Source organism: Annulohypoxylon truncatum (genome assembly GCF_022578515.1).
Source record: "Annulohypoxylon truncatum strain CBS 140777 unplaced genomic scaffold F4807scaffold_8, whole genome shotgun sequence".
Taxonomy (NCBI): domain Eukaryota; kingdom Fungi; phylum Ascomycota; class Sordariomycetes; order Xylariales; family Hypoxylaceae; genus Annulohypoxylon; species Annulohypoxylon truncatum.
In genome coordinates this window covers 960,656-987,736 of record NW_025953794.1, presented here as the reverse complement: position 1 = coordinate 987,736, position 27,081 = coordinate 960,656, and the positions used below count along the sequence as shown (strand labels likewise).

The following is a 27,081-nucleotide window of genomic DNA, read 5'->3' as shown; positions in this document are numbered from 1 at the left end:
CTCCCCCCCTCCCAGAGGTAGAATGCACGAACGAAGGTCCCACAAGCTGTTAGACGAGGAGCTCTTGAATAAGTACTCTTCACTCTTGTCTAGGTGTCACGGTGCGTATACAAAAAAAATTGCCTTGTCAACTATGGCCTTGTGCTAGCCACGGACGGGTCTCGCGGGCTTCCTGCGGCCTACTATGGGCCGACGGCACGAGGTATCATTATCAATCAGCTCCTGACTACTGCGCCCTACTATCAAGTATTACTTTGTTGTTATTTTCCAAGAGCCGAAGGTGTCAAATCTTCAGGAATGTTGGTTATTTTACGTTGGAACGTTAGGTAGTTGGAAGCCTTCGCTCTGTATCTCAGAGGTATGTACTATCTACGGACCTCTACCAACTCCTAGTACCTTACCCTTCTAATACGACAAGTATGTCTACCATAACCTGCGTCTATCTTAACATGATCATTGTTATCAAGCTGAAAGTTGAGGATAATTATAGTAAGTGCCTGGTGCTACTCCCGATCAAATCAGCAGCGCCTCTACTAAGTTAAGGCAAATCCCGGAAAAGTCTCATTAGTATATGAAATAGAATTGTAGGTGGTAGGAGATAAAACGGGAGTAATTTGAGAATGAGATGAGATATGCTCTTAGAATACATGAAATTCCTCCAAATAGACGAGTATGAGCTTGAAACAAATGAGCGCCAAAATAACAACCCTCACGCAACTGAATATAACCTAGTAACGTAAATAAGGTCATACATTGTGAGTAATATATCAAGTTCTCGATGAGCTCGACTGCTACCATTCCTTCATGTTGATAGGATGGAATTGTCCCGAACAATTTTGATCTGGGTGTTGCTAATCATGGTTATTGGTTGGAAATTGATACCCATTCGTATACCAGAGATCGTCTGCCATTTCAATGTTCTCGTTGTTCTGAGGATTCCCATTTTCCTGTAATAACATGGTCTCTCCAAACGGTGGAAGGATCCGGGCATGATTATGATCCTCGTTTATCCATGACGTCGGTTCGGCTGCTGCGACTGGAATATTTCCGCTGTAAGTATTGTTCCCTCTGGAAAAATATGAGTTGTCAAATTGCGATTCGATCTGGGGTGGGCGGCTCCTTCCTAGTAAGATGGGGTTGAAAGTATCCATTGCAGCCTGTGAAGTTGAGGAACTGGGCAAGAAGTTTACATTTGGAGGACGATCGAAGAATTGCTGCGACTCTTCTAGGGTTTGTCCTTGGTTATCAGTTGGAGACAGGTATTGCGGTGTGATGTTAATGCTCTCGAGACTTTCTGTACCAATATGGATAAATTCACTCTCTGGAGAGTGGAACGTCCGTGTTTCATGGTGAGAGTAGTTTTCGTGGTTGTTTGGATTTTTGACAATACCCATCGGTCGCTCGAGAATGTTGTTGATGTTTTTCTCGAACAAATCTATTATGTGTCCACCAAGGTCATAGTTTAGAAGTGATCCTAGGTGATGCTGAGAGATAAGTTCACCTATATATCGAACTAATGTTGGCTTAGTGCGCTTGTAGTTCTCAGCCACATCATAGTTTTCAACAACCGGTTCAAAATCTGCTATTGAGTTAGTCTCGACTGCCGGACGTACCAACTGCGAAGACCTAAACATACCGGGCTTAGGTATCTCCTCATCAGCTGGAAATAGAGCCCTGTACAATGTTGTCCACTCTATGATCCTATCAGGGCCCCTGCTGGCCAACCGAGATTCAATAATTCTATCGAATCCGTCCTCGGGGTTTGTGTCCAGGCTGCTCGATATTGATTTTAGCTGCGTCCGCGGTGGATAATCGCATGTTTCGATATGGTCCTTAATCTCTTCTCTGGGGAAAGTTTTGCGGCATCTACCACATCGCGAATTTTTGGCATCGGTTCGTATAAAGGCATGAGTAGATGTCAGGTGCTTTCTGTTAGAGGTTAGTTTTCATTAATGTGGTTTCGTGGTGGTTTGTGACCAATTATGCCCTGTCGAAAATAAAACGTATATCGTTATCAACTACCCACTACGCCGGGACGTAGAGCTTGTATCCTTACGAACTCGGAATGTATGAAGAAGGGAAAGGTATGCTTACTTCAATTGGGACATGTTTGGGTACGAGGTGTTCGCACATTTCGGATACTCACGGACATTAAATCGAATAGCATTACGCTTCCTATAGGGACATGCAAGTTGTTCATCGACTTGGTTCTTCTTGTTTTTCCCCTTAACTTTAGTAGAACTCTCTGGGGATGATCCTTGTTGAATAAGGTTGTGACTTGATGGTTTCTTGTTATTGAACGGAGAAGTGCTGGTTTTGTCGGCGAGGCTTCCACCAAGATGGCTTGACCCACTGCTCTCCCCAGCGTCATATGGATCCATTTGAACGTCTTGGCTATCCTCATTATCTTGTTCGTCTGGGGTACCCTGTAAGCAATATCCTTCATCTTGCAATATATCGGCGCACTGCCTTTTCACTTCTTCAAAGGCACAGTAAACACGAACAGGCCGTGATAGGCGGCGAATATCTATGCCGAACCATCCTGACAACGCTTCACCTGCGTACTTCTCTAGATCTAAATCCTCGTCATCTGAAAGCGCATCTGAGTTACTGGACTCTTCGTATATACTGAACGAATCAGGGCTCGCTGGGTCTACCAACACTCCGTCAGCCGTGCTGGTATTCGGGCTAGAACGAGAGGGTCGTAGTCCATTCGGAGTAGCCACACCATAATGGTAAGCCATCTGAGTTCCGTTTTTATCGGGGTTCCAATTCTCTGCCGAAGGGGGAACAAATGGAACACTTTCAACAATATGGAAATTGGCGTCCCTGTCAGACTGAAAGTGCTGGCGATGCTCGACAGAGTCTGACATTCCGACTTTGAAGTGAGTTGAGTTGGACGAATGTTCCAAGTCTCCAATACCACGAAGCTCTGCATCAGTTATATTTTTTTGATATTGGCTTGGGGTTGAGGGTCGTGAGTGTGACGGAGTGGTATGGCATGGCGAATGATAAGGAAAGCGAGTCTGTGAGAAAGTCGTATCATACGACTTGCTGTCCGAGGTTGATGTAGTCTCCATTGAATAGAGATCTTCGGAGATAATAGCCTCTCCTTTGGTGCTATCAACTGAACGAGACATATTTCTCATTGCAGTTTCCATACTTATATTGTTGGCAGGAAGTATTGAAATTCGGTGTGTAATTTGTGCGCCAGCCTTTCGGGTGCCGGAGTCAATCAAAAGTATGTTCGTAATGATATAGTACCGCTAAGCAATTACCAAAAAGTGCAAGACTCGTAAGTTGATGGGGTGGTTTTATTGTTGCCGAAGGACATGAAAGGACGAAGAAGGATGGGATGTGGGCATATCTGTTGTTGCCCCAAAATGGTACATATGATAAAAGGATGATCGCCCATTTTCATTTGTTTAATGAAATCAACTTCAGTCAGTTTTTCTCTAAGCCAATCGTCAAACACCAAACTTAACATGTGATGGCACCTCATGCACTCCTTCTGTAGCTGAAATTAATGATATGTACCTAGCGTCTTTGCAACCCAGAGTAAAATATTTTTAGTGGTTGAATTGTTACTTTTTACATCCAGGGACGTATTACAGCATATGCATTGCAACTCGGCATCTGCCCTTCTTTGATTGGTTCAGGCAAATTGAGTTGTAGTCAGATATGCTTGAGCTCCTTTTCTCTCAGGAGTCAGAAAAACTTGACTATGCTTCCGTTGACCTAAGAACAGTTTGCCTGGCCCGGAAGTACTGCTGGATTGTCCTTGCACACTCGAAGTATGGACATAACGGACATATAACAATTTCCTATGTCCACGATGAGATGGATATACTGAGGCTCTGCGTGCATTATCGATAGTGCTATTCTCAATTTATACACTTCAAAATGGCGAATTCGCCTCTCTCGGGACGAGCCGACAAATGCCACATGGCAAATTTTGCGATTGATAGTCAGGTAAAATTACCTTCAATTGAATTTGTCTGGCTTTACAGAAATTCCGGCCATGGCACATTTCTGCTTCTAGTTGAGTTAGAAAATTAGATGTGAAGCTACAATCTTTTCGGCCTCGATCTATCAAATGATCCTTCAAAGAATCTCATTCATTCCTTGACATAAATATGCCAGTCTTTTGTATGAAGCCTTCAATTATAGACACGATAATTAGAGTTATTGAAGACAAGTATTCTCTCTATAAAGCCACTATCGATGGTATGAATCGCCAGCAAGTCTCGTCATTTTATGTGGTGTAAATTTCAAATATACGAGAAGCGAATCCAACTATTATACCATCAATCATAATCAATTCCCATACTCCTACATGGTCCTTTGTCAGCTTCCCAATGTCCTCTGCATCACCTAAAGAGGAGCGTAAGACTGGGAAGGAGGAAGAGTAAGTAAGAATCTGCACAGCCACCCATTTTAGTTATGGATTGTTTCAGATGACTAATTCAGTAGCTAGCGCTAAAACTCGGGACAACAACACTCTTTTTCATACCCCATTGATCGATACAGATCCTATACAACATCGTCTAATTCAGGGGAGCATGGGCACTCAGGATCCTACAGATCATAGAGCTCGTTGGTCAAAAATCCTCAACCAGATTGAGACGTACGAACAAAAGTACGAATCAGGGAAAGACACAAGCAACAAGTAGATCAGACGATGCTTGATTAAATTCTGTCGTGGGGTAGATTTAGCAGATGGGAAAGCAATGATGTTGCTGGATGAGGACATTCGATTCTTGGCTTTGACCACGGTATATTATATCCCTACAATATGAATGATCTTTGCCTGCGCTATCACTTGGGTTGGTCAACGGCAGGTTTCCCCCTCCCCTTAGTTTATAAAGCCTTATATAGGCCGCATTCGGAGGAAATAGATACCAGCTTACATACTAGATAATCTCACGGAGAAAGGGTCGTTAGGAGTTGATTGAAGGTTTCTTACAGCGCTTAAAGACAATGTGAACATTTTGAGATCCAAGTTGGCTGAAATATCGGATAAAAGGTCCGCATTTGAGAGTGAGAGTTGTAGAACCCAGCTTGCATGGATTGCATTATAATGTGACAAGATAGTGCCTAGAAAAAGACAAGCCAACCACTCGAAGTTGAACCTAAGATTGCCTATAGGCAATTAGCTGCGAATCAGCTAACCTGTAATCCTGAATCTCCTCTTATCGATCAGTGCAGTGTTATTAGGAGACCTAATCTGGTCCGACCAAAACCTAACCTCAATCCCAAATTCGGTGGTGTCAGGTACTATGAACGCGTGCGTTTTGTTTGTCCAATCTTCTAGAATTATATTCTCTTCACCACCATACCAGAGGATCTCATACTCCTCTGCATGTGTAGTGTTTATTGTTCTGTATTTCCCAAGCGGGAGGAGGTCAATCTTGACCAGTGTCGAGCCGTCCGGATTGGGTTCAACAATTTCCGTAAAGTTTTCGATCAATTTGACCGAGTCTAGGAGGGAGAGCCACAAGCCTTCAATGCAAGCTTCGCAGAAATCTACAGAGTAGACACTGCGCATCAGGCAGAGATCGTTGGTAGGGCGGTAGGTAGTCACATTCAAATCAGAAAATCTGTGGTGAATGCGTGTCAACGAAGTTCTAGAGATAAGATGACGGGGAGATATTTAGAGATGTGATTCTTGAACACTTACGTTGGGTATAATCCATAATATCCCGTATCGAAATCGAACCTATACGCAGGGGTTAGCAATTGACAGCCGTCGAATTGGATACGGGATAGCTCACTCTTCTCCGTATTCAATAACCTCGAGGTTGCAAAGTTGCGCACTTCCCTCGATCTCTCCATTTAGGAGCGTGACCTTGATCTCATGTTCCCCTGGAGCTAGTGCCTCGTCGACTTTCATGTTATAGATGTACCGATCTACGCCGACTTCAGGGTTTATTTCCCAGCCGACGTCGTTGCCATCGATCTCCACAAGCAAGTCACTGCTAGCCGTCATGCCGCTCAAGCTAACCTGGACCAGATGTGTGTTGTACGTGCCGGCGGAAGTGAAATTCTGGCTCCAGCCCTGTGTTGTGTTCAACAGTGTCCAAGGATACGCCTGTATGGGCATATTGGACCGCTGGATCTTGGGCTCCAGGGATGAGTTAGTATACCACGCTTCCCAAGGTACAGCGCTTGTGTTTGGAGCCGAGTTGACGCCCTCATATATCTCTCCGCCATCATATTCTTCACCGACACCGATAATCGAGTGACCTAGCTCGTGGCGGAGAATAGCGGGCCCATTGGTGGGTGAGGATGTTATCACACTGCGAGTTTTAGTTATGTTCCCAGAGGCGGAAGATGATGTGTCTTACGTGAATTCACCACCCAGTCCCCCGTAGAGCGGGTCATTCCCAAGGAGGATAGGGTAATCGCAAGTGTCTGTTGAGTCACAGGCGGCGTGTGCTATCTCCGGCTTGTCATAGTATACACCCCGCAACTCGGTGCCATCACGGTAAAGACCGTAGACTGTACTGTAACATCGTAAATATTCAGGTCGAAATGAAAATTTGGAGGAACTGGAAGACTTACTTCTTGGGCACGCCGCCGGTGCCGATTCCGCTCTAACAAGAAGTCGGGGTTAGCGAACATCATATTACGCGTGCTGTGGTGTATGTTACGCACATCAGTACTAGGTGTAAATCCAGCCCAGAAATTCAACAAGGGTAATACGTCGTAGAACGTGTGCCCATTTGTGATGTTCTCTGCGAGGAACTGAGCGTCGGCAAAGAACTTGTCTTTCTCATCTGAGGTATCTGTCCGCATCCAACATCAAGTCAGCTCCCCTACGGACTGTCAACTATTTCGAGATAAAGCGTAGGTACGTACATCCGTCGCCGAGGAAAATGAAGTCGACGCGGTTTCTTGAAGGTCCATTTACGATGAGAGGCCTAATCTCTAGATCGGGTGGATCAATAGAGTCCCTCGCCTGGACGGCGTTCACCTCGCGCTTTGCCCACTTCCCCTGCCATTGGTGCTCACAGAATTGGCCATATGCCGCAGGTATAGCCACAGCGGTGACGAGTAAGGCCTTGAGTAAATCCATGGTCCGGATACCAGAAAATGAGGAATATCAGGTCTTACCACAGTTCTGTCGGAAGACAGCTTAATAGTTAAATATTCCAAGTTTGGTGACTATGGCATCCGGTCGGCACTTGCGGATGGGAATATATAGGCAGACTGACCTTCTAGAAACAGGATACGCCTAATGAATATAACTTTCTCCAACCTTTAGTGTAGGTTATCTATATAAACGTTCCAATCCTCCCCATGTTGCCAAGTCTCGTATCTGTTTGCCAAGAAGATAAGGGACCTGTTGATCGGTGCCATTTTGTATCTAGGCAAACACATATCACAAAGAAAATAGTTACCGACAGAGAGTTTTTGAATTCATACGTGATGTTTGCTTAAATCCAAGATGGGGTGTGTGTGGTGGCCAAGTGATAAATAAAGGGATGGCGTAAAGCTTGTTTTAACATTAAACTTGTAAGACCTATAATTCTTACTAATACACAGACTTCCGTACTATTGGTTCTTGTGAACCTTGGAAGTTAAATGCTGACAGATCAATCGATGCTGTAAACTATCCCCTGTGTCGCACGGCTAGCGCTCATCACCTATCAAAGCGTGTGTAAGTTGCCTATATGGGAGGATAGGGGATAATTAACGCAAAGTTCAACATCGTCGCAGCAATAACAGACGAAGCGTTTTCCTGATGCGTTCAGCCTGGAAACATGTCCGTACTAATTTCAGACTTTTTAAAAGATGTCTAATACATTTTATGTGCTGCTGATAAGAACGTGACAAATTGAAGCATCGCCGGCATTTTCCACACAATGATACTCCAACGGAATAAAGCTGCATGTAAATTATGGATAAAAACATCAACTTGAACATACTAACAACCACAACAAGAAACAACTTAAACTGTCATTGAACTGCCTATCTATTAGCTAAGCAAATTAGAGATCTAGGCCTTTCTTTTTTTCTTTCGTTTACTATCCGAACAAACCGAGCATATTATGAGCTTTTTCAAACCTGCACATATGCCTATTTCGTCTCGTATCTAACAGTTAGCGCTTTTGGGACCTGGCTGATCATCCGGTTCTTCGGGTAGGTGATCTTCTAGCTAATTTCCTAAATACTTACCTACCTAATTTAGCCGTTTACCTAATCAAACTTCTCTGTAAGGCATGGACGAACCGTGCTAGAAGTTTTCTGGCTCACCACCCCTGTCGATGGTATAATACGTACGCATGGGTATCGTTGAAAGATCGAAGGGGTCCTGAGCTCCAACAAGTGGGTAAAGATCTGACTTATCAAACTTCAACGAGTTCAAACATTCGAAAACCTTGCAACGCTATTAATGGGCAAGAAAAGCGAAACATTTATCATAAGGATTATATGACTTACCTGAAATTAATTGAAGCGAGATGTTTAGCTATTTATCCCAGCCGATTGGCCTAAATGCATTATTGATGCCATGTCTCTCGCTAGGTGCGCAACGGCTTTCCCAAAAGCGGAAGGATGGCTAAGACTCCTGCTATTGGCTATCTCCGTGCGGATCATCGGCAGAAAAGGGAAGGTCACTACGATATCGAGCACGCGATGATATGCGCGTGTCCGGGGATTAGCTGCAGTGGGTAGGTGATGTTATCTATCAAGCCGGGGGCGCGCGCAATATATAATCGAGCGTATCTCTACAGTCGAAATGACAGACTTCGTCTGTTACATTGTCCGGGCTTGTAGGTGCTTGGAATTGTTGCCGAGATGAAGTCAATCACAGCGGTCGTCCAGCTCCTGCTGGCAGCCGGCGCCTCTGCCAGTTTCAGGAAGCATACTGCTGGCATGCAGCTCGGTCCAATTGACGAAGATACTATCCTCGCAGCTGGTAATGGCACCGCCGGTTGGGGTACTTTCGAGCAGTTACTCGACCACTCCAATCCTGACCTCGGCACGTTTTCGCAGAGATACTGGTACGGCGCGCAATATTGGAAGGGTCCTGGTTCGCCCGTCATTCTTGTCAATCCCGGCGAGCAAGCCGCAGATGGGTTCAACGTGAGTTACACCACGAACCAGCGTCTGACCGGACTTTTCGCAGAGAAGCTCGGCGCTGCAGTCGTCGTCTTAGAGCACCGATATTGGGGCGAATCCTCGCCCTTCGACACCTTAACCGTCGCGAACCTCAAGTACCTTACTCTCGAGAACTCCATCAAGGACAACACCTATTTTGCCAACAATTTCGATACCCCGTTCGACACGACCGGGAAAAGCAGTGCGAAAGATGCCCCATGGATCTTCACGGGTGGATCTTACCCGGGCGCCTTGGCTGGCTGGATTGCCGCTAAAGACCCCGGTACGTTCTGGGCGTATTACGGCACTAGTGGTGTGGTCGAGGCCATCGGAGATTTCTGGCAGTATTTCGTCCCGGTCCAGGAGGCGACGCCCCAGAACTGCAGCACGGACTTGTCCGCAGTCATCGAATACGTCGATTCCGTTCTCCTGCACGGTAGTCCCAAGGAGAAGACTCAGTTGAAGGCCAAGTTCCAGCTAACCAACTTGGAGGATGCCGACTTCGCGGCAGCTTTGGAGAATGGACCTTGGACCTGGCAGTCTGGTCAATTCTACTCCAGCACTTCGCTGGGATACAATCCCTACTACCAGTTCTGCGATTACATCGAGAACCAGTTCCCGAATACTACCAACCCCGTGCCCGGCCCCAAGGGAGTTGGCTTGGCCAAGGCATTAGACGGCTACGCCAAATGGTTCACCACGCTCGAGCTTCCCGGATACTGCGAGGGCTACGGTTATTTCAACGGCACGTACAACACCGACTGCTTCCAATCGCTAAACGCCTCTAACCCCATCTACCACGACCTTACGCCCAGCAACGCGGGTAACCGACAGTGGAATTGGATGCTGTGCAACGAGCCCTTCGAGTTCTGGCAAGACGGCGCGCCGAAGAACCGCCCCACCATCGTCTCGCGCCTCGTCAACAAGGCGTACTGGCGTTCTCAGTGCCCGCTCTGGTTCCCGGAACCCGAGTACGGGATCGCGCAGGGCAAGTCCGCCGAGGACGTGAACAAGTACACGGGCGGCTGGTTCGAGACCAACACGACCCGTCTGATGATGGCGAACGGGCAATGGGATCCGTGGAGAGACGCGACGCTTAGCTCCAAGTTCCGCCCCGACGGCCCGAAGAAGAGCACGGCTGAGTTCCCCATCCGCGTTATAGAACACGGCACACATTGCTCTGATCTGTACGGACAGAACTGGGCTGTTAACCCCGGCGTCAAGGCCGTTGCCGACGCCCAGGTTGCCAATATGGCGACGTGGGTGCAGGAATTTTATGATGAAAAGAATAAAACTAATACGCATGTGTACCTTTAATAGCCATATTTAGCCATGTAAATTCGTATATATATGGCGCTATTTGGAATATAATAATTTTATCTCGTAATTACACTTGAAAGTGTTGCTTCTCGTAGCCGTGATAAGGATGTATTGGCAGATGAGCTACCACCTTGATGTTGATTATATCCCCACTAAAGTTCCTCCAACGTTCATAGTAACCCCCTTTTTTATGCATCAATTGACAGTTGAGCCGCCAATGTCAGGCAATCCTGAACATGCACTCTTACTCCATACACCGCATGGGTTAAGCATTTTGCTCATTCTTTTCAGTATGGCCATCGCCTCCTCTTGAGTAGTTGTCAGGGGTATTGCAGATACGATATGTGCTTGTCAATGGACATAAAGCAGAAGCAGAATCGACAATCTTGAAAACACTCCTTTTCATATACAGGTTCAGGATATAGACATAACCTTTCAAGAAAGTTATCAATTCATGGACTTGTTACCATAAGTATAAATGGAGTTTACGTACCTTTGATATACCAAATGTTCACTGCAAGATTGAGAAAGGTCACCATCAGTATACCGCTTGGTACTCCTTTAGCGGCGTCTCCTTTTCCAATTGACAACTTTAAAGATTTAAGGGGTTAAGTAAACTTCCATTGCACTTTCCACTTACCCATAAGTGAAATATATACGGGGCTCTCTACACGACGGCGACATGGCGGGTGAGAGCATTGATTAGTCGTCACATCGTCGACTTTGTATTAGAGGGTAGGTGCTCGAGATCGAAAGATTCAATTACGCATATGTTGTTTCTTCATAGGTATTGTAAACAGAAACTACTTCTTCCTGTCCTTACTTCAATCTTTCCTTATCCACACACTCTACACACATTACCTACGCACACCACACACTCATCATTCTCCATCTTATTTGTGTGCGTAACACCATCAATAATTCGAGTACTCTGCTCTTAATAATTCAAGAGTCACTATTATTATTGATTTTCTTAAGATTGAAAAAAGGTATGTGCTCCTGTTTTTTCCACCAAATGAATCAAACATCTTTCCTGGACACATCACACATCCCCCATGATATTTATTCCCTACCTACACTAGAGCACAACTGTATTCATTCATTTTTACCTAATCATCATTAAAGTATTACATATTTCATCTTTTATCGAAGGCCTCTCATTTCACAACTACGTAGCTAACTTTTTGGGGTGAAGTCATCACCTAGTAGCCGGCACATTCCTCAACCCCAACCATCTACCAACAGCATGGCGTCGATGAATACCTGCCCCGAGGAGCTTCGCCTTATGTTCGTGGAACACGTACACGATGTATCTCCAAAATCCCTGGATTCCCTCGCCTTGGTGAATAAGTCATTCCACAAGCACGTTCAGAATTTCAGATTCCAAGCGTGGAATTTTCGCCATGGGAATCTGACTAAGGATTTGGACTACATCAAACGCAAGAAGCTTCAGGACAAGATCCGACGTGTGCACCTAACGGACTATATGGCCGTAAGGTATGACTTCTGCATGTTGTTGCCCAAGATGGCGATGCTGCGAGATATCGAGATGGTCTGCGGCTTTGGACACAAGTATCTTCAGGATACTATACTCAAGTATCTTCGATGCCGACAGGAGATTCGTCTACACGTGGCGTTATCCGGCGAACCCATTCGACATGAAGGCGTGTTAGCCGAACCAATACATCTCGAAGGTTTCGTGGGATGCCAAAACCTCTATTCCCTGAGCGTGAAGCATCACTACGACATGATGACTTCCTGCCGCGACGTAACGAAGCCTCTGAAGGACGTGCTTCTCACGTGTCCCAATCTTCGCCATCTAAAGCTTGACATCAGACAACTCCCAAACCCCGGTAACCGTTTGATGCATTACTGCGGCTTCGGATTCGTCAACAACGAGCGAATCCCGGCAGCCCTCGAGACACTGGAGGTCATCGCGTATCCGTTTGGGAAGAAGGATACGCACCCTCATCTATTCCAACCCAACATCCCCGACTACCCATTGCTAGGGTATGAGCAGCGCTACTGGACGAACCGATTCGACTGGTCCAACTTAACCCGACTTAACGTTCGCGACACGTGGGCCTGGATCCCTCACTTGGAGAAGCTGACGTCCCTCAAGGAGGTGGATTTTACCAGCGACCCTTGCACAGAGTTTGCACCGGCATTCCTTCGAGGGGTCCCCACCAAGCTAGAAAGCATCAAGGTGAACCAACTAGAAGTCCCTGGTTGGGATACCATCGTCTTACACGGAAGCGCGCTCCGCGTCCTTCACATCGTCGGGGACGGTCGACAAAATCCAGCCGCCAACATGACCATCGAACACGAGCTCCGCAACATTCTCAAACCCATCCGAGAAGGCTGTCCGTATATCGAGGACTTGGGCATCAGCTTTGCCCGAGACGACTTATGGCCGGACGAGATCCTGCGCGAGGTCGCCCAGTTCAAGAGAGTGCGCAAAGTGACGCTGTACTTCGACTACACGAACCGCAACTTCAACAACCACAAGCTCAAGCCGGCCATCACTTTCAAAGGCGCGTCCGACGTCTTCAAGTACCTCGCCGTGTGGTCGGAAGGCAAAGAATACTACCCCTTCCGCGAGGTGCGCCTCGTCTCCGGGATCTTCCGTCCACTTAAGAACCTGTACATCGTCCCCCAGACCGCAGAAGATGCCTGGACAAACGACAGCGCCGTCACCATTGTCTGCCAAACCTCAGAGCGGGACGACACTCGAAACACGGAGTGGTACGAGGCTTCGTGCCCGGACCTGACGGCGGAGGAGAACGACATTCTCGACGAGGGCGTGACGGTAGGGCGTAAAGAGATGTTGAAGCTGGTCAAACGATCCCTGACCGCGCCTAGACTGAAGACGGTGTCGCCGAAGTTCAAGCTCGCGTGGGAGGGTCCGGTGTCGTATTGGCAGTGGCAGGACTACAGGAACTGGTTTTACAGACCCGGGAAGGAGAGATTCTTCAAGGGCGATGGCGTGGATTACATCGTTGAGGACGAGGACGATTGGCATGAACTGCGACGCGGTCATCCGCATCCCCCGTTTCAGCACTAAGGGCCGTGGTCTGCCTTTTAAAGTATCTGGTCGATCGTTATCAACTATGACTCGGGTGAAGTACGACGCCTTACGATTGAACGATATTCTTCTTACCTAAGCATGGATCAAATCGTCCATTCGGAGATTTCACTAACAAAATTTGATGCTTCTGTGAGTCGGTCATCCGGCTACGTACATTTCCTCTCTTTCTCGTTTATTTCCTATGTTTTCCTAAGCATCACTGAAGGTTAGTGTCCATTTGCCTATAGTAAGGACCGAACTTAGCTAACCGTTGGTTTTAGATGCTCTCTCGCAACTCAACTCGAGGCATGGCTCGATCTATTTTGAGTTGCACATCGTTATTTCGATTCCCTTTTCGATTCTTCTGACTTCTGTTCTCCTCCCTAGGAGTTGCCATTTCTCGTCCTCCCGTCGCAACCTACCGAGTCTCACCGGAGACAGAAAGGCATCGACTCAATATTCGGCAAGGACTAAGGTCCTGTCAACGAAATCTGCCTACTCACAAAACCTGTAAAAAGTGGGGTAGGCCTGGAATAGGGGGCGGGGATGGGGTTGCGGATCGTAGGGTCGGACAGAACTTTTCATTTAACAGGACTTTGCTTTTTCTTCTTTCTTTTCTTCTTTCCTTTTACCCTTTAATATCATGGTTTGAGGAATGGCATCGCTATCTACCTCGATGGGTAACTGACAAAATTCGCGGACGGAACTGGAAGATAGTGAGAGGGAGTCAGGGGATGGTGCATCAATGATGGTGTACAACTGGTGGCTCTCAAAAGATAGCTAATCAATCGCATTTGCTTTACATACAAAAACGAGGAATAATTGATTGATACCGGTGAATTAAATGAAGCACAGCAATTGGGCTCTTTCGTAGCACTGAAAATCACATTGGCCAGACCATTGAAATAGGGGCATAAGCGTACTGCGGTTTATTGGTATTCCATTATGTCTACCAGCATGCAAACCTCCTATCACATTCCATCTTCCATATTCAGGAGAAGAACTTGGTTTCCCCGTCCTTCAGCTTGCCAGCCGCGACAAGGCGCTTGACCTCATCACTCCACACACCCTTAATCTCGTCCGCGACCTTGAGGCCGTTCAGCTTGCCCGCCAGAGCAGCGACCTCATCGGGATCGATTTTGCCTTGAATCAACTCCACGTCGCCTAAAACGGAGTCGATCTGAGCCGGGCTAGCGTCGCCGGCGGCGAAGTAGTTGGCGTCCTTGACGGAGCCACGGAGCACACGCTTGTTCTTCTTGACCGCGTTCTTGGCAGCCTCCTTAGCCTTCTTGTTGGCGTCGCGCTCTGCCTTCGCCTTCTCTTCCGCTTCCTTGGCCGCCTTTTCTTCGGCTTCCTTCTTTAGACGGGCGTCCTCCTTCGCCTTTTTCTCGGCGGCTTCCTTGTCGAGACGCTTCTTGTTCTTGGCCGCGTTGGCCTCCTGGCGGAACTTCTTGATTCGCTCGTCGCTAGCGGAGCAGTCATCTAGTAACTTGCGCAGGCGAGCGTTGTCCTCAGCCTTCTTCTTCTTGCGGGCGTTCGCGTTCTTGCGTTCCATGTGGCGCTTCTGATCGCGGTTTTCGTTGTCGTCCGGCACATCCTCGTCCAAGTACTCGAAGGATCTCCAAGAGTCGAAGTTGTACCAGAAGTTGTAGAAGTTCTCAACCTCTTCTTTCGTGGAGTTCTCGTCGCCGAAGCTGGGCACGGGCTGCTGCTTGGAGAAGCGAGCTTCGGACTTGAAAACGCGACCCCAGAGCTTATAGGGGTTGCCCTTAGAGAGCTCCTTCTTGGTTGGCTGATCGACATCGGCTTTCTCATCGACTGAATCGAATTGTCTGCGCTTGACGGGGTCGAGCAGGACCTCGGTGGCCTTCTGGATACACTTGAAGAAGTTGTCGTCCTCGGTGCTGCCCTGAGCTGCTTTCTTGTCGGGGTGGTGCTTTAGGACCTTCTTGCGGTGGGCGCGCTTGATCTGCTCTTCAGTAGCCTTGTAACGATACTTGGATAGACCAAGAACTTGGTAGTGATCTTGCGACTAAACACAATGTTAGTAATTGGCATAAGATAGTTGGGATTAGTACTGATGACTAACCTTCCAGTCCTTGGCCTCCCGCTGGAGCATCATAGGATCCTCGGGTTCGCTGACATCGCTCTCATCATCCTTCTCGATTTTCTTCGCACTCTCCTGAGCCTGGATGCGGTCATCTTCGGAGAATGTGCGCTTGTGGCGTGCACGGCGGGCATGGGCTAGGAAATGAGGTCCGACGGGCTCAATAGTGCGTTGAGTAGACGCTGTAATAGAACCGATGGGCTTAAAGTCCTTCTCAGCTGACCAGCCTTCCGGCAGGGCAGGAAGTGGCCGTGTTACTGTCGTCGCGGCAGCCATTTTCACTAACGATGTATGGCCTCGTTTTTGGTTGAAGAGAGGAAAAGTATAAATGTGGGGGTTCAAGTGGGAAACTTTTTTTCACAACAATTCAAACATAAAAATGTTGCAGGGGTTCGATGCATTAACCCTGCCTGTGCAAGTATGATGTACGTACCTATGTAACACAAGCACTAGCGGAGCAAAAAGGCTAGATCAGCCTCATAAATGTCACTAGCCACAATGAATAATACTTGTAACCTATCAAACCACTAAACTTTTTGCGATTTACAAGCTCAAGAACTTCAATATTACGCTTAGGAAATCCAATTTTCATACTATTCTCCCAATAGCAGTATAGTTTCTTACTAAGAAGCCGTCTTGTCTAAGACGGAGTATGAGAATGGCCTTGCCTGCTTATAGAGGCTTGCTCCGAGCGGCGAAGGTAGCTTTCGAAGGCACGATATACTTAATTTGGCGCAACCCTTGTTAAATGATGGCTGACTGTATGAAATAGGTGATCAAGTGCGATTAGTTGCTGCGCGAAACTCGATACGTGAAAGCTTCAGGGAAAAGGCCTCAATAGAACCTGCGGACGTACCAGACGCTATAAAAGTCGCCAACGATGTCGCTACTATATTACGCCAAAACCTAGTTCAGGGCAGGAAAAAGGGTGACAGATATGGTACGTCGCATAATGAAAGGATTGGTTGTTGATTCTCCGTCTAATATCATGTGTAGAGCTACGGATACACAAAGACACCGAACGCGGGGACAATGACACGGTGAAATTCCCCGGCGGCAAGACGGTCAAGATCGACGGAAAGAAGTGTACCGATAGATGACAGGGACTGGAATGATCGAGCCCGTCAAGCATTGTATTATACTATGATACCCTCCGCGTACGAAGAAACATCATCGCCGCTCGTTAGGTGGCTATGCGTAATGACCATCAATATCTCCCCGAAACCCTTTTGTAATCATAATGCCCAAACGCCCTCCATGCAATGAATCGCCTCCTCTGCTTTAGTCTCCAGCCAGACTAGCATAATTGACGTCTTCTGCTCCTGGCGGCGCTGCGAGAAGGGACATATTATCGAGATCCTGCTGCGCACCTCCAGCCTGTTCCGACCCGCCTTGGCCTGGGGCAGCTCCGATCGCCTTAGGACCGTTCTGTCGCCGCTGGTCTGGAAACGCCGAACGTCCATCTCTGGCCATCGTTGCTCTCTCTTCTTTGTTCATTGTCCCGATAGCCTTAGGTAAACTCCACCGTACTCGTAGCGGACATCCCGCGATGACCGCCCGGCCTTGGCAAGCCGCCGCAGCTTTCTCGGCGGCCTCTCTCGTCTCGTAGTTGATAAATGCGCAGTGCGACATGTGACTGCAGATCAACGACTTGATCTTTCCATGCTCCTTGAAGAAGTCACGGATCTTGAATTCGGGAAGGTCATCCTCGACACCTGTTACGAACAGACTCATGATAGACTTATCAGAGGGTGGCATCCAGTCCTTAGGACCGGGCGGTAATTGCGACGCGCTCGGGAATGGTCTGCCTCCTCTTCCTTGTCTTGCGCCGGGCCTAGCGCCTGCCGCCACCGCTGCCCTAGAGTCGCGAGTTCGTATGGGCCCAGGTCCACCAACACCAGCTCCAACCGCTGGGTCACCTCCTGTCGAGCTGCCGCTGGGTTTTGCTTCGGTCGCACTCCCATCCTCAATGGCCCTGCCTTTTCGAAAGTAAGGTTTGCTGTTTGCTAGCTTTCGTAGGAGTTCTCGCGCCTTCTCGTCGGTCTTCTCGTACTCCTCAGTGCCTCGTCCCTCCTCTAGGGCCTTCTCGTTGTTCTGAGCGAAGTACTCGCGGTTGACTTCGCTTTGGGGACCGGGCGCAACCATCTTGAGGGCGGCGTCACGTAGTTGTATGGGCAAGCCGAATTGCAAGTCGAGCATGCAACATTGGCAACAGTTCTTCATACGGGCGCATGTGAGACAGACGTTTGTGCGCTTCTTGCGGCCGTGGGCTCGGTCGGCGGACCACGAAAACACGGTGTAGGGTCGCGTGCAGATCTTGCATTCGGCGCCGTAGTCTTCTTTAAGCATCTTGACGTATGGGTTCGGCGGTAGGCAGTTTTCGCATACCGACGGGAAGTCCGTCGACTCCCAGCCGGAGCGGTTGAGATCTTGTTTTATTTGGGGCGGCATGATGCTGCTCTGAAGTTGTTGATAGATGGAAGACGATGCCAAAGTTTGGTCGGTACGAACCTAATCTACAGATTAGAAATTTGGTAATCGCGGCCACAGTGTGGGTCAATATTTTATCTGATGTGGCTGGTGCCGTGGCAAGACAGTGGCGTTATCTCCGGCTTATTCGGACCCTAAGACACGGGTGCTTATGTAATATGGCCCGTTGAATTTCCCCACGGGGTCCTTCCGAGCTCACTGCATTCAATCCTCTTCACTCATCCCCATACCAATCGTTAATAAGAATCCATGAATGTCGATATAAATCTAATTACTCATCCTTGTACCTAGTAAACTTTGGGTTCAAGCCTAAAGTTTCAACTTGTACGCTAATGGTTACGATAGTTTAAGTAGTGCACACCTCAACAACTCCAAATTGTCGTGGCTTGAGTCCACGTGCTTTTCGACATTCCTATGCACATCACCACATCACTTTGCTATATCGTGGACTAGACGCGAGTGGATTCAAATGATCTATAAGCTATTTACTAGTGTAGTGAATAATATGGCTCTCACGTCACTGCATCGATACCTGTCATTGGTTAGGTACTAGCACCACTTCGGTACTACTCCAATTTCTCACGAGAGCTTCGTTCTACATGTCTTAGACTATGATTCCGCATTTACCTTTTACTACGGCCCGGTCAGCTCGTCTACTCCTGTCTAATGTAAAACTCATTTAGTCAAGACACCGAGTGCTCCCCCGCAACTGAGGTCCGAGTTGGGAAGAATTGTGGAATTAGGCCCTTGTACCATGTTATCCTCGTATCATGTCACAAGCACTGCGAACTTTCCACATGGTACATCTTGAATATCCGCATAGAGTTCTGCCGTACTGTAAGCCGTTCTTCAAGGACGAGATGGCGTGCGTGTAGGTTTGGAGTAGCTCACGAGACCAGATTCGGCCAACAGTGCCCGCGGACCGGAGCCTCAAGTGGCGCTTTTCTTCTTATATGCTAATAAAATGGCTTATTAAATCTTAAATGGGGTGAATCTATTCTCCGTGCCCTTGAATCCGGAGCAGTCAGAGGGTGGTTATATACGCTCATTCCCCATCTTTTCTCTTTCATGGAAGCACCTGGATTTACTCTGCACCTCCTATCTTTTAAGACTCGATTATTCGTTTATGGATTTATTCCTCAGACAACAATGACTATCACACAGATTCAACCCGACGGGTCTTCTGAGAAGGCCGATCCACCCTCCTCCACTGCCAATGACTTGATAAATGAGATAACCGTGTCGTCGCTTGCTTCGGTCTCACAACAAAGCGTACCCAAACATACTATATCTCACGATGAAGCAACACTGGTACAAGAGAGTGTAGAAAGTGTAGAGACCGACGAACCTCGCGTTGTCCTTACAGAACGTGACTGTCCGGAGGTCCTCGCAACCTCATGGCCTAGGTATCAGAAATGGATAATCCTGCTCTGTACCTTTCTGGTCCAAATTTCTAGTACGTGACCTCCAGAATTTGTTGATAATCATATCCGTTTACTCCTAGTCTCTTCTTCCCAGTACTAGACGCCAGAGGAGTCTTCCTCAACCTAGTCTTCCGAGTGGTTTCTTATAACCAACCCTCCGTCTTATTCCCTACGTTGCAAATTCTAACCATTTTCACTAGTGAACTTGAATGCCTCCCTCTACGCAAACGCGCAGAGTGGTATTCAGAAGGAATTCGGCGTAAGCCAGATGGCTGCTGTCAGTGGTTCTGCACTGTTTCTGGTCATGTACGCGTTTGGATGCGAGCTGTATGACTATCCTTTCCTCCTCACAGTAATATCAGCATGCTAACATCTTCCATAGTTGGGCGCCTTGGTCGGAAGAGCTTGGAAGGAAACCCATTCTTCAAGTTTCGCTTCTTTGTGTCAATCTTATGTGCCTTCCTGTCGCCTACGCTCACCGCAATGGAAGATTTCATGCTATTCTTGTCGGGCGTGCCTTCGGTGGCCTTTTTTCCGCCGGCGGTAGCGTAACTCTTGGCGTTGTTGCCGATATGTATACTTTACGTCGTCAGGAATACCCTCTTGCATTTATCGTGCTTTCCTCCGTGGGCGGTTCCATCATCGGCCCCATAATTGGCGGGTTCATTGAAACACGTATGTATTGGACGTGGTGTATCTGGGTTCAACTCATTGTTGGAGTGTTTGTTCAGGTGTTGCACTTTGTTCTTGTCCCAGAGACTCGATCTAGCATTCGCATTGGCTTTTATGCAAAGGGAATACGCAAAGAGAGTAAGAAACGAACTGGCAAGAAGCTTAACATCTATGGCCCTAGCGAAGGGATGACTTGGAGGGATTTTCTGCTTCCAAGGGGTCTTTGGGATCTGTGGACACGCCCTTTCCATATGTTCATCACCGAAAGAATAGTACTGGTACTATCCACACTCTCCGGGTTTAGCGATGCCTTGATATTTATGCAAATCCAGTCTCTTGGTCTCGTCTTCCGAATTTGGAATTTTAACACCATCCAAGTTGGACTTGTAAGTCACCACCTTATCACTACGAAGCACCCGAATGATTCATGGCTAATGCGCACTATAGGCTTTTATCCCCATCGGTGTCGGTTACTTGATCGGCTACTTACTCTTTATCCCTGTCATCAGTCGTAATCGAGCGCTCAGGGCAAATAATCCTCAAAGTGAGCATGCCCAATACGAATCAAGGCTGTGGTGGCTATTGTATACTGCGCCATTACTTCCTATCGGACTCTTGATCTTCGCTTGGACAAGCGACCCCAGAGCGCACTGGATTGGCCCGATGATTGCCTGCGTACTCATCGGTATCGCCAATTACACGATTTACATGACCAGCATCGACTACATGGTGGCCGCCTACGGCCCCTTCTCGGCATCTGCTACCGGCGGCAACGGTTTCGCTCGTGATTTCCTGGCCGGTATCTTGACCTGGGGTGCTGCGCCTTACTATAATGCGTTTTCGGGTGCTTACAGTCTTCAATTGGCGAATACCGTTCTTGCTTGCGTCAGCTTGATTCTCGTGGCGGCGACCTTTTTCGTCTACTATAAAGGGCCCTCCATGCGCAAGAAGTCGCCCTTCGCCCAGTCTCTCGCCCAGGGCATAACCGACGCCGATGCGGAGCCTGCTACAAGTATCTAAAAAGATATCCATGGCAGAAGTCTACAATGCAATTATACCTACGTTATGATATACACTATTATTCAATTAGGCGTATATAGGTAAAAGTTTGGCTTATGACTGAAAATGTACATTTTGGTACTCATTCTTGCCACCGGAACCGGTGGAAGCAAATGTACGATATTCTCCTCGGTCTATTCCGATGGCTCCCATATATACTTCCTGACACATTGTTATGAAAAGGTTTAAGCCACGTGGAAGCTCTCAGAAACTGGTCGCAACTAGGTAGCATTTTAGTAGCATACGTGGGTAGTTAGATACATTTTTATTAATTGAATATTGCATCGCGAGCGTACTCCTTGGCAGTTTTCGAAAATTCCTTTGCAAGCCTGCTAATTAGGTACCTAGTTAGTGGTAGTACGTGAGCTCACATTCATACCTGCTAGACTGCCTAGGTACTAGGTACTAGGTAGTTAAGGATACATATATAGTGTTCGTATTTAGTCCCTATGGGGAAGTCATTCGATATAGAATATCCTATTCTAGAGGCTTCTTTATCAGATAACTGTCATTTATATCCACTGTGCCACGTTGTGCTCTCTAAGGGAGCTGGTCATATTCCCCATCGTCCTCCATCGTCAATAGAGACTTTTCGCGTTCCGTTGGCGATAGAGATGAAGATTTTAGGCGGGTTTTGATGCGATTCGTGTACAGACTCCTCTGCTTCCTAACGCCTCTTGTATTAGAGTCGGAGATGATATGCTTCAATCCCTTAACCCATCCATAGCGTGATCCCATAATCCACTTCGTAATACACGCAGAAAAATTGTCATCATTTGTCCATCGGAGTGCTCGCCGCGGCCATACGAACCTGTGCGCCTCATCATCAGGAGCGTTCGGATCGGACTGCGTAAACTTGAGTTGCCTTAGGTTTTTGAGCGGGGGCCCACGGAACACTTCGACACATTCAAGTCGCGTGAGAAAGATTGCGTCGAGCTCTAGTTCGCTTAGGAATGGCAGACTTCGCAGCTGTCGCCACAATTTGGCTAAGCCATTCTTACCGCGAGTGGGGATTCTGATGTCTTTGAATTCATCCAAAGGCCCCTGCTGTTCGCAACCTCCAAGAAAATTCAGCAGGCAAATCTTGGTTAAGAAGGGCTTCCATCTTGGATTCAAATTATCAAAGAAGTTAATGCCCTGGGAGCGGTTAGTTATAACCACCGTGGTAGCGGTGCCTACATATTGTAGTAGTACTAGAAGACTACATAGGTGTATAGCGTGCCACTTAGTATGAATTACTTACTTCGGGGACGTTGGTAAACGAGAAAGTATTCCGCGAATAAAAGACCCGACCAGCCTCCTCATACCATCTTCGGCATACAAGCAGAGTCTGTAAGTGTTCTCGGCGAGCACATAAGCATGGTAACGAGTACGTTATAGGAAATGGCCGAGGACGGTATCGCCAATCCCAGCAGTATGTGCAAAGATAGGGGTTCGTCTGTGGAGGCGCCCATACGCTTCGAAAAGGATCCACAGTGGTAGGAAGTATGCGATGCCGCCAAGTCGCAAGAGTCTGATAAGCGTTCGCGCATGTCCCGTCATCTTCAGGACACAAGTACGGTTGAAGCGGGTATTCTGGATTCTTTTTCCGTAGCTCGCAGGATTGTCTGTGTTCTACGTCCCACCTAGGCGGACGAACCAAAAGGCAGGCAAAGATATCGTCGCGTATCTCTTGTGGGAAAGAATAGAAATAAGAACCTAATGTACCGGGAGCAGTATTAATGTCAATTGGTTGCGGGTTGCGAGGCTTGTCATAACCACGCTTGAAGTCCTTGCGCTCGTTGGGTAGCGCCTGAAATCGTGTAGTGAGCTTTCGTTTTCTAGCTTTCTTAGCCATAGGCTATAAGTATAGAAACCTATGAGATAAAATGAGATACCGGGAGACGAAAAGTTGAATAGGGATCGCCGTTAGGGGATTTTTATGTATGTTTTGGGGACACGGATCCAAGTATTTCTCACTGTTGGTTCCGCTCCTGGCACTGGAAGATTGCGTATAGACAATGTGTCACTTTTCCACGCATCTAATGTGTCATATAATATTAGGAATTTAGTCATAGAGCATACTTTCATCAAGCAGCGTCGATATGCTCCTATTCAAAATGAATCAGAAACTAGCTGAGCGTGGGTAATTAGAAAGCTATTCAAGGTAAAGTCGGCTAATAGGGGGGATTTTAAGTAGAAAGGATATTAAATATGTTGCAAATGAATTACTTAACTTTGTTATAAAACCTTTTTGACATTCTTCGCACTTCAACGATTGTCTCTTAGGTACACAGGTTCAGGTTTAAAGTTATTCGAGAATTGATTTTTCTGGCTAAACACTGGGTAAGAAATGTGGCTAATGTGCGAAACTTTTGATCTAAATCTTAGTACCTAACAAGTCATCTCCGATACTATCTCTTTCCCCAAACAGCACCAATGCTCTTGCTATCCGACTATTGTTGTCTAGATACCGGAGTTGCTTCCAACACGTTGCCGACACACCCGACATCCCCGTCCTCCGGGAAGATCCACTTTCGGCCCCACCGCGTTTCGATACTTCCCCCTATTAAAATGTGGATACCAATTCGATCAAATAAGGCGGCCGGGACGGGACACATCGGGAGTGGTACCGAATAGGCAGGTATAGTGGGGGACCGCGCATCACGGGAATGAGTTAGCGGATAGTGACACCTGTGCGTGCCGCATGTTCGATATTGCCAATGTACCTACCTACTAACGCAATCAAAACTATCTCTTTCACTACATAGGCAATTGGCATTCATCACTGCTAGGACACGTATAAGCTACCTATAAAAGCATCCCAAGGGATATCACAGGCTGCAGTGTAATAGGGGAGCATTAGCACATGATGAGTTTCTTCCGACTTCACTGTGGTAAGTACCTTTCCTATTACAATGGTATAATTTAATTAACGATAATAAGCGCAAGCATGGATGGCCCTTCATCTCACTACTTCACTCAGGATGTGTAAGTTGCAAGAATTTCACCTTTAACGCTGCAATTTCTTCTTGTATGATGGAGTTGAGAAATATGTATCTAGCTACTAGATGTCCGGCTTCCTTATGGCTTGGTCCTCGGTATCTAGTGGTGGCAGCCAGTCGCTATAATGAATCAAAGGATTGAATAATTGACGTATCCCGGAAGAAAATTGCGGCTGTGACTTGTTAGTTTATATGGCTCGTTGCGACATGTTTCCAGATCTCCTACCTCTAGCTTTGTGAGTATTGCGTCAAACCCGGACCAATCTGTACCTTGCGTCTCGACGAGCTGATCAACATCGACCGAGCTGTTTTTGCTTATTCCACAGAGTACTTTGAGAAGTGCCCGGAACTCATCCCTAGGAATCGAGCCGGTCAGGTCACGGGATCTTGATGAAGGGAGTTCCGATACTTCAATCACTGGCGGTAATTGAACCCTGAGCTTAAGGCTCTTTCTGTTGCGTGTATAATTATTTTCTTCGAGGACCTGGCGAGTCTGGATAAGATGTTCGTCATCTGCGGGATCCCTGACCAAAATCTTGTCCTGCTCCTGTACGTTATGCTGTGAATTTGAATATGGCTTGTCAGACATAACCTGGAAAAGAAGACGATGGAACCACCTATCCCGGAGTCGCTGTACTTCGTCGGGGTCATCCTCTTCATCCTCAAACGAAAATACCGTGGCATCCTCATGCCAACGTAGCAAGAAGGTGATGGCAAGCAAGGCCTCGTCTATAGCATTTCGATGAATTAGTTGTTGACTCGAAAAGATACGGTCGTTTGGGGCGGAAGGGGAAGGATTTGCAACAACACAGTTTTCTATAGAGCAATTCACAAGAGAAATGGATTCGAAGAGTTTCCCTGCCACTCACCTGCGCCGAGTGTAGAAGAGGTTTGCCTATTATGGAATGGAAAGGATCCGAGACGTATCATGGTTTTTAATAAAAGAGGACTCGCAAAATTGAGGTCTGTTTTCAATTCGACCGGAACGGCAGCATTGAGAGAGTCGACAAGCGCATGCTTGTCCCAACACAATTGCCCTTCGTAACAATCCGAATCCATCTCAAAGCTGATACCCAGGGCCTCTCTTAGCTCGTATCTCTCAATAAGTGGTTGGTAGTCTTCTCGAAACTCGTGGCTAAAATAGTGTTGGAATTTCTCTATCCCGTCCATAAGTACCTAGTTATCTAATTCCATAAAACATGTGCACACATACCGGCTGTGTCAATCTTACGGGGCGTACCGGGTGGGCTCTCCAGCTGGTTTTCAAGGTCAGGTTGAGGTTGACTAGAGGAAGCTGTCTGCCCCATTTTGATATATGTGACGCAGTACACTATTCAGTTCTAGTGATTCAAAATGAACATTTGCAGGATACCTATGGATGAAATGGCATGTCAGTGAGTTGCAGTAGTTGGGTTATATACACTCCTGCACAGCCCACTGGATCGGCATCCCTCCTTCCACCCCTGAAAAAGTCCCGAGTAGCTGGTACCGAGATAGAACAACCTTGCCACCAACAATACCTTATGAATGCATGCGCTGCACTACTTTGTTAATATAATAGGTAAAGATCGTACTATATCCAAAGAATGATTCCCCCGAATGCCTTGAAACGAGCGTGTTTACCCTCCTCAATAGAATGGGCCTTACTGATACTTCTGCGAAACCAGCGTACCTACAGTTTGTCTTGTCCGTGCCCCCCCTAGCCTCAATAGAGCGTGTGTAAGAACTATGCGCTAACACTTCGCAGTGCTATTTTGAATAGCGACGTCAAGCCTACAGTGCAGCTCTGCCAATCCGCTATGGATTATCTCTTAAATTCGGCATGCATGCAGAATGACAACAGTCAGGGTGGTTTGATGGCTATTGCAGATAGCTTTCTAGTTGGGTTTAATCCTCAGGACATCAAAGAGCAGGGTCTCTAAGCAACTATCCAGGCCTCTTAAACCGACTAGACTAAATCTGTTTTTCTAAGTTTATGCCTAGCTAGAACTTCCTCTATATGTTAACTAAACTATCTAACTACTTTCTACCATATTACTTGCGTGCTAACACACCTAGTAAGAGGAAGGTTTGACGATAGTTCTTGTCGTAGGAGATGAGAATTGAAATGCCCAAGCTATGGCTTGTAGAAGAAATTCGTGCCTAGTAGATTAAGTACCTACTTAAAGCACATATTAAATTTAATTATGCCAAGTGATAGCTTCCTAGGTAATCTTCCTAGCACCTAGCATGTAGGCGGCTGGGATAGTTAGAAACGAGAACACGTATTATCTCTTTTAAGTTCAATTTCTAGTATCATTATTGGTATCTAAGTGTCCAACTACTTATTTAGAGAACATATAATATGTGCTATGTTTCTCCAAGCAGAGTCTAGACAATTCGACAACCCACTATCTCCGTAAAACCACGGGCTAGTTTGCATAGAACCTAACCTATGTGAGGTGACCGTATAGTGAACTAACAATTTTTGCGCTTAAGTAGGTATAATTCCTACCAATGCTGTAGGGATCTTGGTGGTAAATGGTAGAACATAGTATCTCTTCTTGAAGCTAGAAAGATGGCCTAGATATTTAGTCCCGTTGGTAGGGCTGGTAGGTAGGTACCACCTATCTTGGTGAATGACTCGGGGAAGCTTAGTAGTGGGAGCCAAGAGAAATTTTGAAGTAAGGCTATGATCAGAGTGATGAGAGATGCAATTATGAATATAATTATTGTAATCATGAAGTACAACAGTACTAGATTGAATTTGCTGAGACTACCTAAGTATGTATTTATATATTACATGATAATGTGACGTTGCCGCGAAAGGTTCTCTTGGACATATCGCTCGTCAAAGCACAAAGTTCGTATTAA

At 46.9% G+C, this 27,081-nt stretch overlaps 10 protein-coding genes across 10 annotated transcripts; 4 read left to right on the top strand and 6 right to left on the bottom strand.

The window, feature by feature from the left end:
• Positions 1-439: 439 nt before the first annotated feature.
• On the bottom strand, positions 440-3,373 carry F4807DRAFT_417493 (uncharacterized protein). The gene is made up of 3 exons (XM_047997241.1): positions 2,095-3,373; positions 1,637-1,929; positions 440-1,579 (listed from the first exon to the last, which is right to left on the bottom strand). The coding sequence occupies exons 1-3, from the start codon at positions 3,159-3,161 to the stop codon at positions 852-854; spliced, it is 2,088 nt and encodes a 695-aa protein (XP_047856602.1). The 5' UTR covers positions 3,162-3,373; the 3' UTR covers positions 440-851.
• A 1,794-nt stretch (positions 3,374-5,167) lies between these two features.
• Positions 5,168-7,078, bottom strand: F4807DRAFT_458282 (IgA peptidase M64-domain-containing protein; the record flags this gene model as incomplete). The annotated part of the gene is made up of 7 exons (XM_048001184.1): positions 5,168-5,600; positions 5,681-5,719; positions 5,775-6,299; positions 6,348-6,506; positions 6,565-6,596; positions 6,658-6,788; positions 6,862-7,078. 7 exons carry the CDS (start codon positions 7,076-7,078, stop codon positions 5,168-5,170), a joined length of 1,536 nt encoding a protein of 511 aa, XP_047856601.1.
• Positions 7,079-8,580: 1,502 nt separating this feature from the next.
• F4807DRAFT_417483 (peptidase S28) lies at positions 8,581-10,492 on the top strand. The gene has a single exon (XM_047997240.1). It carries the CDS (start codon positions 8,803-8,805, stop codon positions 10,420-10,422), a length of 1,620 nt encoding a protein of 539 aa, XP_047856600.1. The 5' UTR covers positions 8,581-8,802; the 3' UTR covers positions 10,423-10,492.
• A 943-nt stretch (positions 10,493-11,435) lies between these two features.
• On the top strand, positions 11,436-13,489 carry F4807DRAFT_472855 (uncharacterized protein; the record flags this gene model as incomplete). Its single annotated transcript, XM_048003050.1, has 1 exon — positions 11,436-13,489. Exon 1 carries the CDS (start codon positions 11,672-11,674, stop codon positions 13,487-13,489), a length of 1,818 nt encoding a protein of 605 aa, XP_047856599.1. The 5' UTR covers positions 11,436-11,671.
• A 743-nt stretch (positions 13,490-14,232) lies between these two features.
• Positions 14,233-15,923, bottom strand: F4807DRAFT_387224 (DnaJ-domain-containing protein). The gene is made up of 2 exons (XM_047995852.1): positions 15,582-15,923; positions 14,233-15,524 (listed from the first exon to the last, which is right to left on the bottom strand). The coding sequence occupies exons 1-2, from the start codon at positions 15,873-15,875 to the stop codon at positions 14,484-14,486; spliced, it is 1,335 nt and encodes a 444-aa protein (XP_047856598.1). The 5' UTR covers positions 15,876-15,923; the 3' UTR covers positions 14,233-14,483.
• Positions 15,924-16,097: 174 nt separating this feature from the next.
• F4807DRAFT_458278 (uncharacterized protein) lies at positions 16,098-16,699 on the top strand (the record flags this gene model as incomplete). The annotated part of the gene is made up of 3 exons (XM_048001183.1): positions 16,098-16,110; positions 16,372-16,539; positions 16,596-16,699. 3 exons carry the CDS (start codon positions 16,098-16,100, stop codon positions 16,697-16,699), a joined length of 285 nt encoding a protein of 94 aa, XP_047856597.1.
• On the bottom strand, positions 16,366-18,153 carry F4807DRAFT_387214 (uncharacterized protein). Its single transcript, XM_047995851.1, has one exon. The coding sequence runs from the start codon at positions 18,048-18,050 to the stop codon at positions 16,881-16,883; it is 1,170 nt and encodes a 389-aa protein (XP_047856596.1). The 5' UTR covers positions 18,051-18,153; the 3' UTR covers positions 16,366-16,880.
• A 1,085-nt stretch (positions 18,154-19,238) lies between these two features.
• Positions 19,239-21,205, top strand: F4807DRAFT_458276 (major facilitator superfamily domain-containing protein; the record flags this gene model as incomplete). Its single annotated transcript, XM_048001182.1, has 4 exons — positions 19,239-19,545; positions 19,714-19,840; positions 19,896-20,571; positions 20,633-21,205. 4 exons carry the CDS (start codon positions 19,239-19,241, stop codon positions 21,203-21,205), a joined length of 1,683 nt encoding a protein of 560 aa, XP_047856595.1.
• A 579-nt stretch (positions 21,206-21,784) lies between these two features.
• On the bottom strand, positions 21,785-23,081 carry F4807DRAFT_458275 (uncharacterized protein; the record flags this gene model as incomplete). The annotated part of the gene is made up of 2 exons (XM_048001181.1): positions 21,785-22,381; positions 22,488-23,081. The coding sequence occupies 2 exons, from the start codon at positions 23,079-23,081 to the stop codon at positions 21,785-21,787; spliced, it is 1,191 nt and encodes a 396-aa protein (XP_047856594.1).
• Positions 23,082-24,290: 1,209 nt separating this feature from the next.
• Positions 24,291-25,535, bottom strand: F4807DRAFT_458274 (uncharacterized protein; the record flags this gene model as incomplete). Its single annotated transcript, XM_048001180.1, has 4 exons — positions 24,291-24,401; positions 24,455-24,957; positions 25,098-25,385; positions 25,442-25,535. 4 exons carry the CDS (start codon positions 25,533-25,535, stop codon positions 24,291-24,293), a joined length of 996 nt encoding a protein of 331 aa, XP_047856593.1.
• Between the last annotated feature and the right edge of the window lie 1,546 nt (positions 25,536-27,081).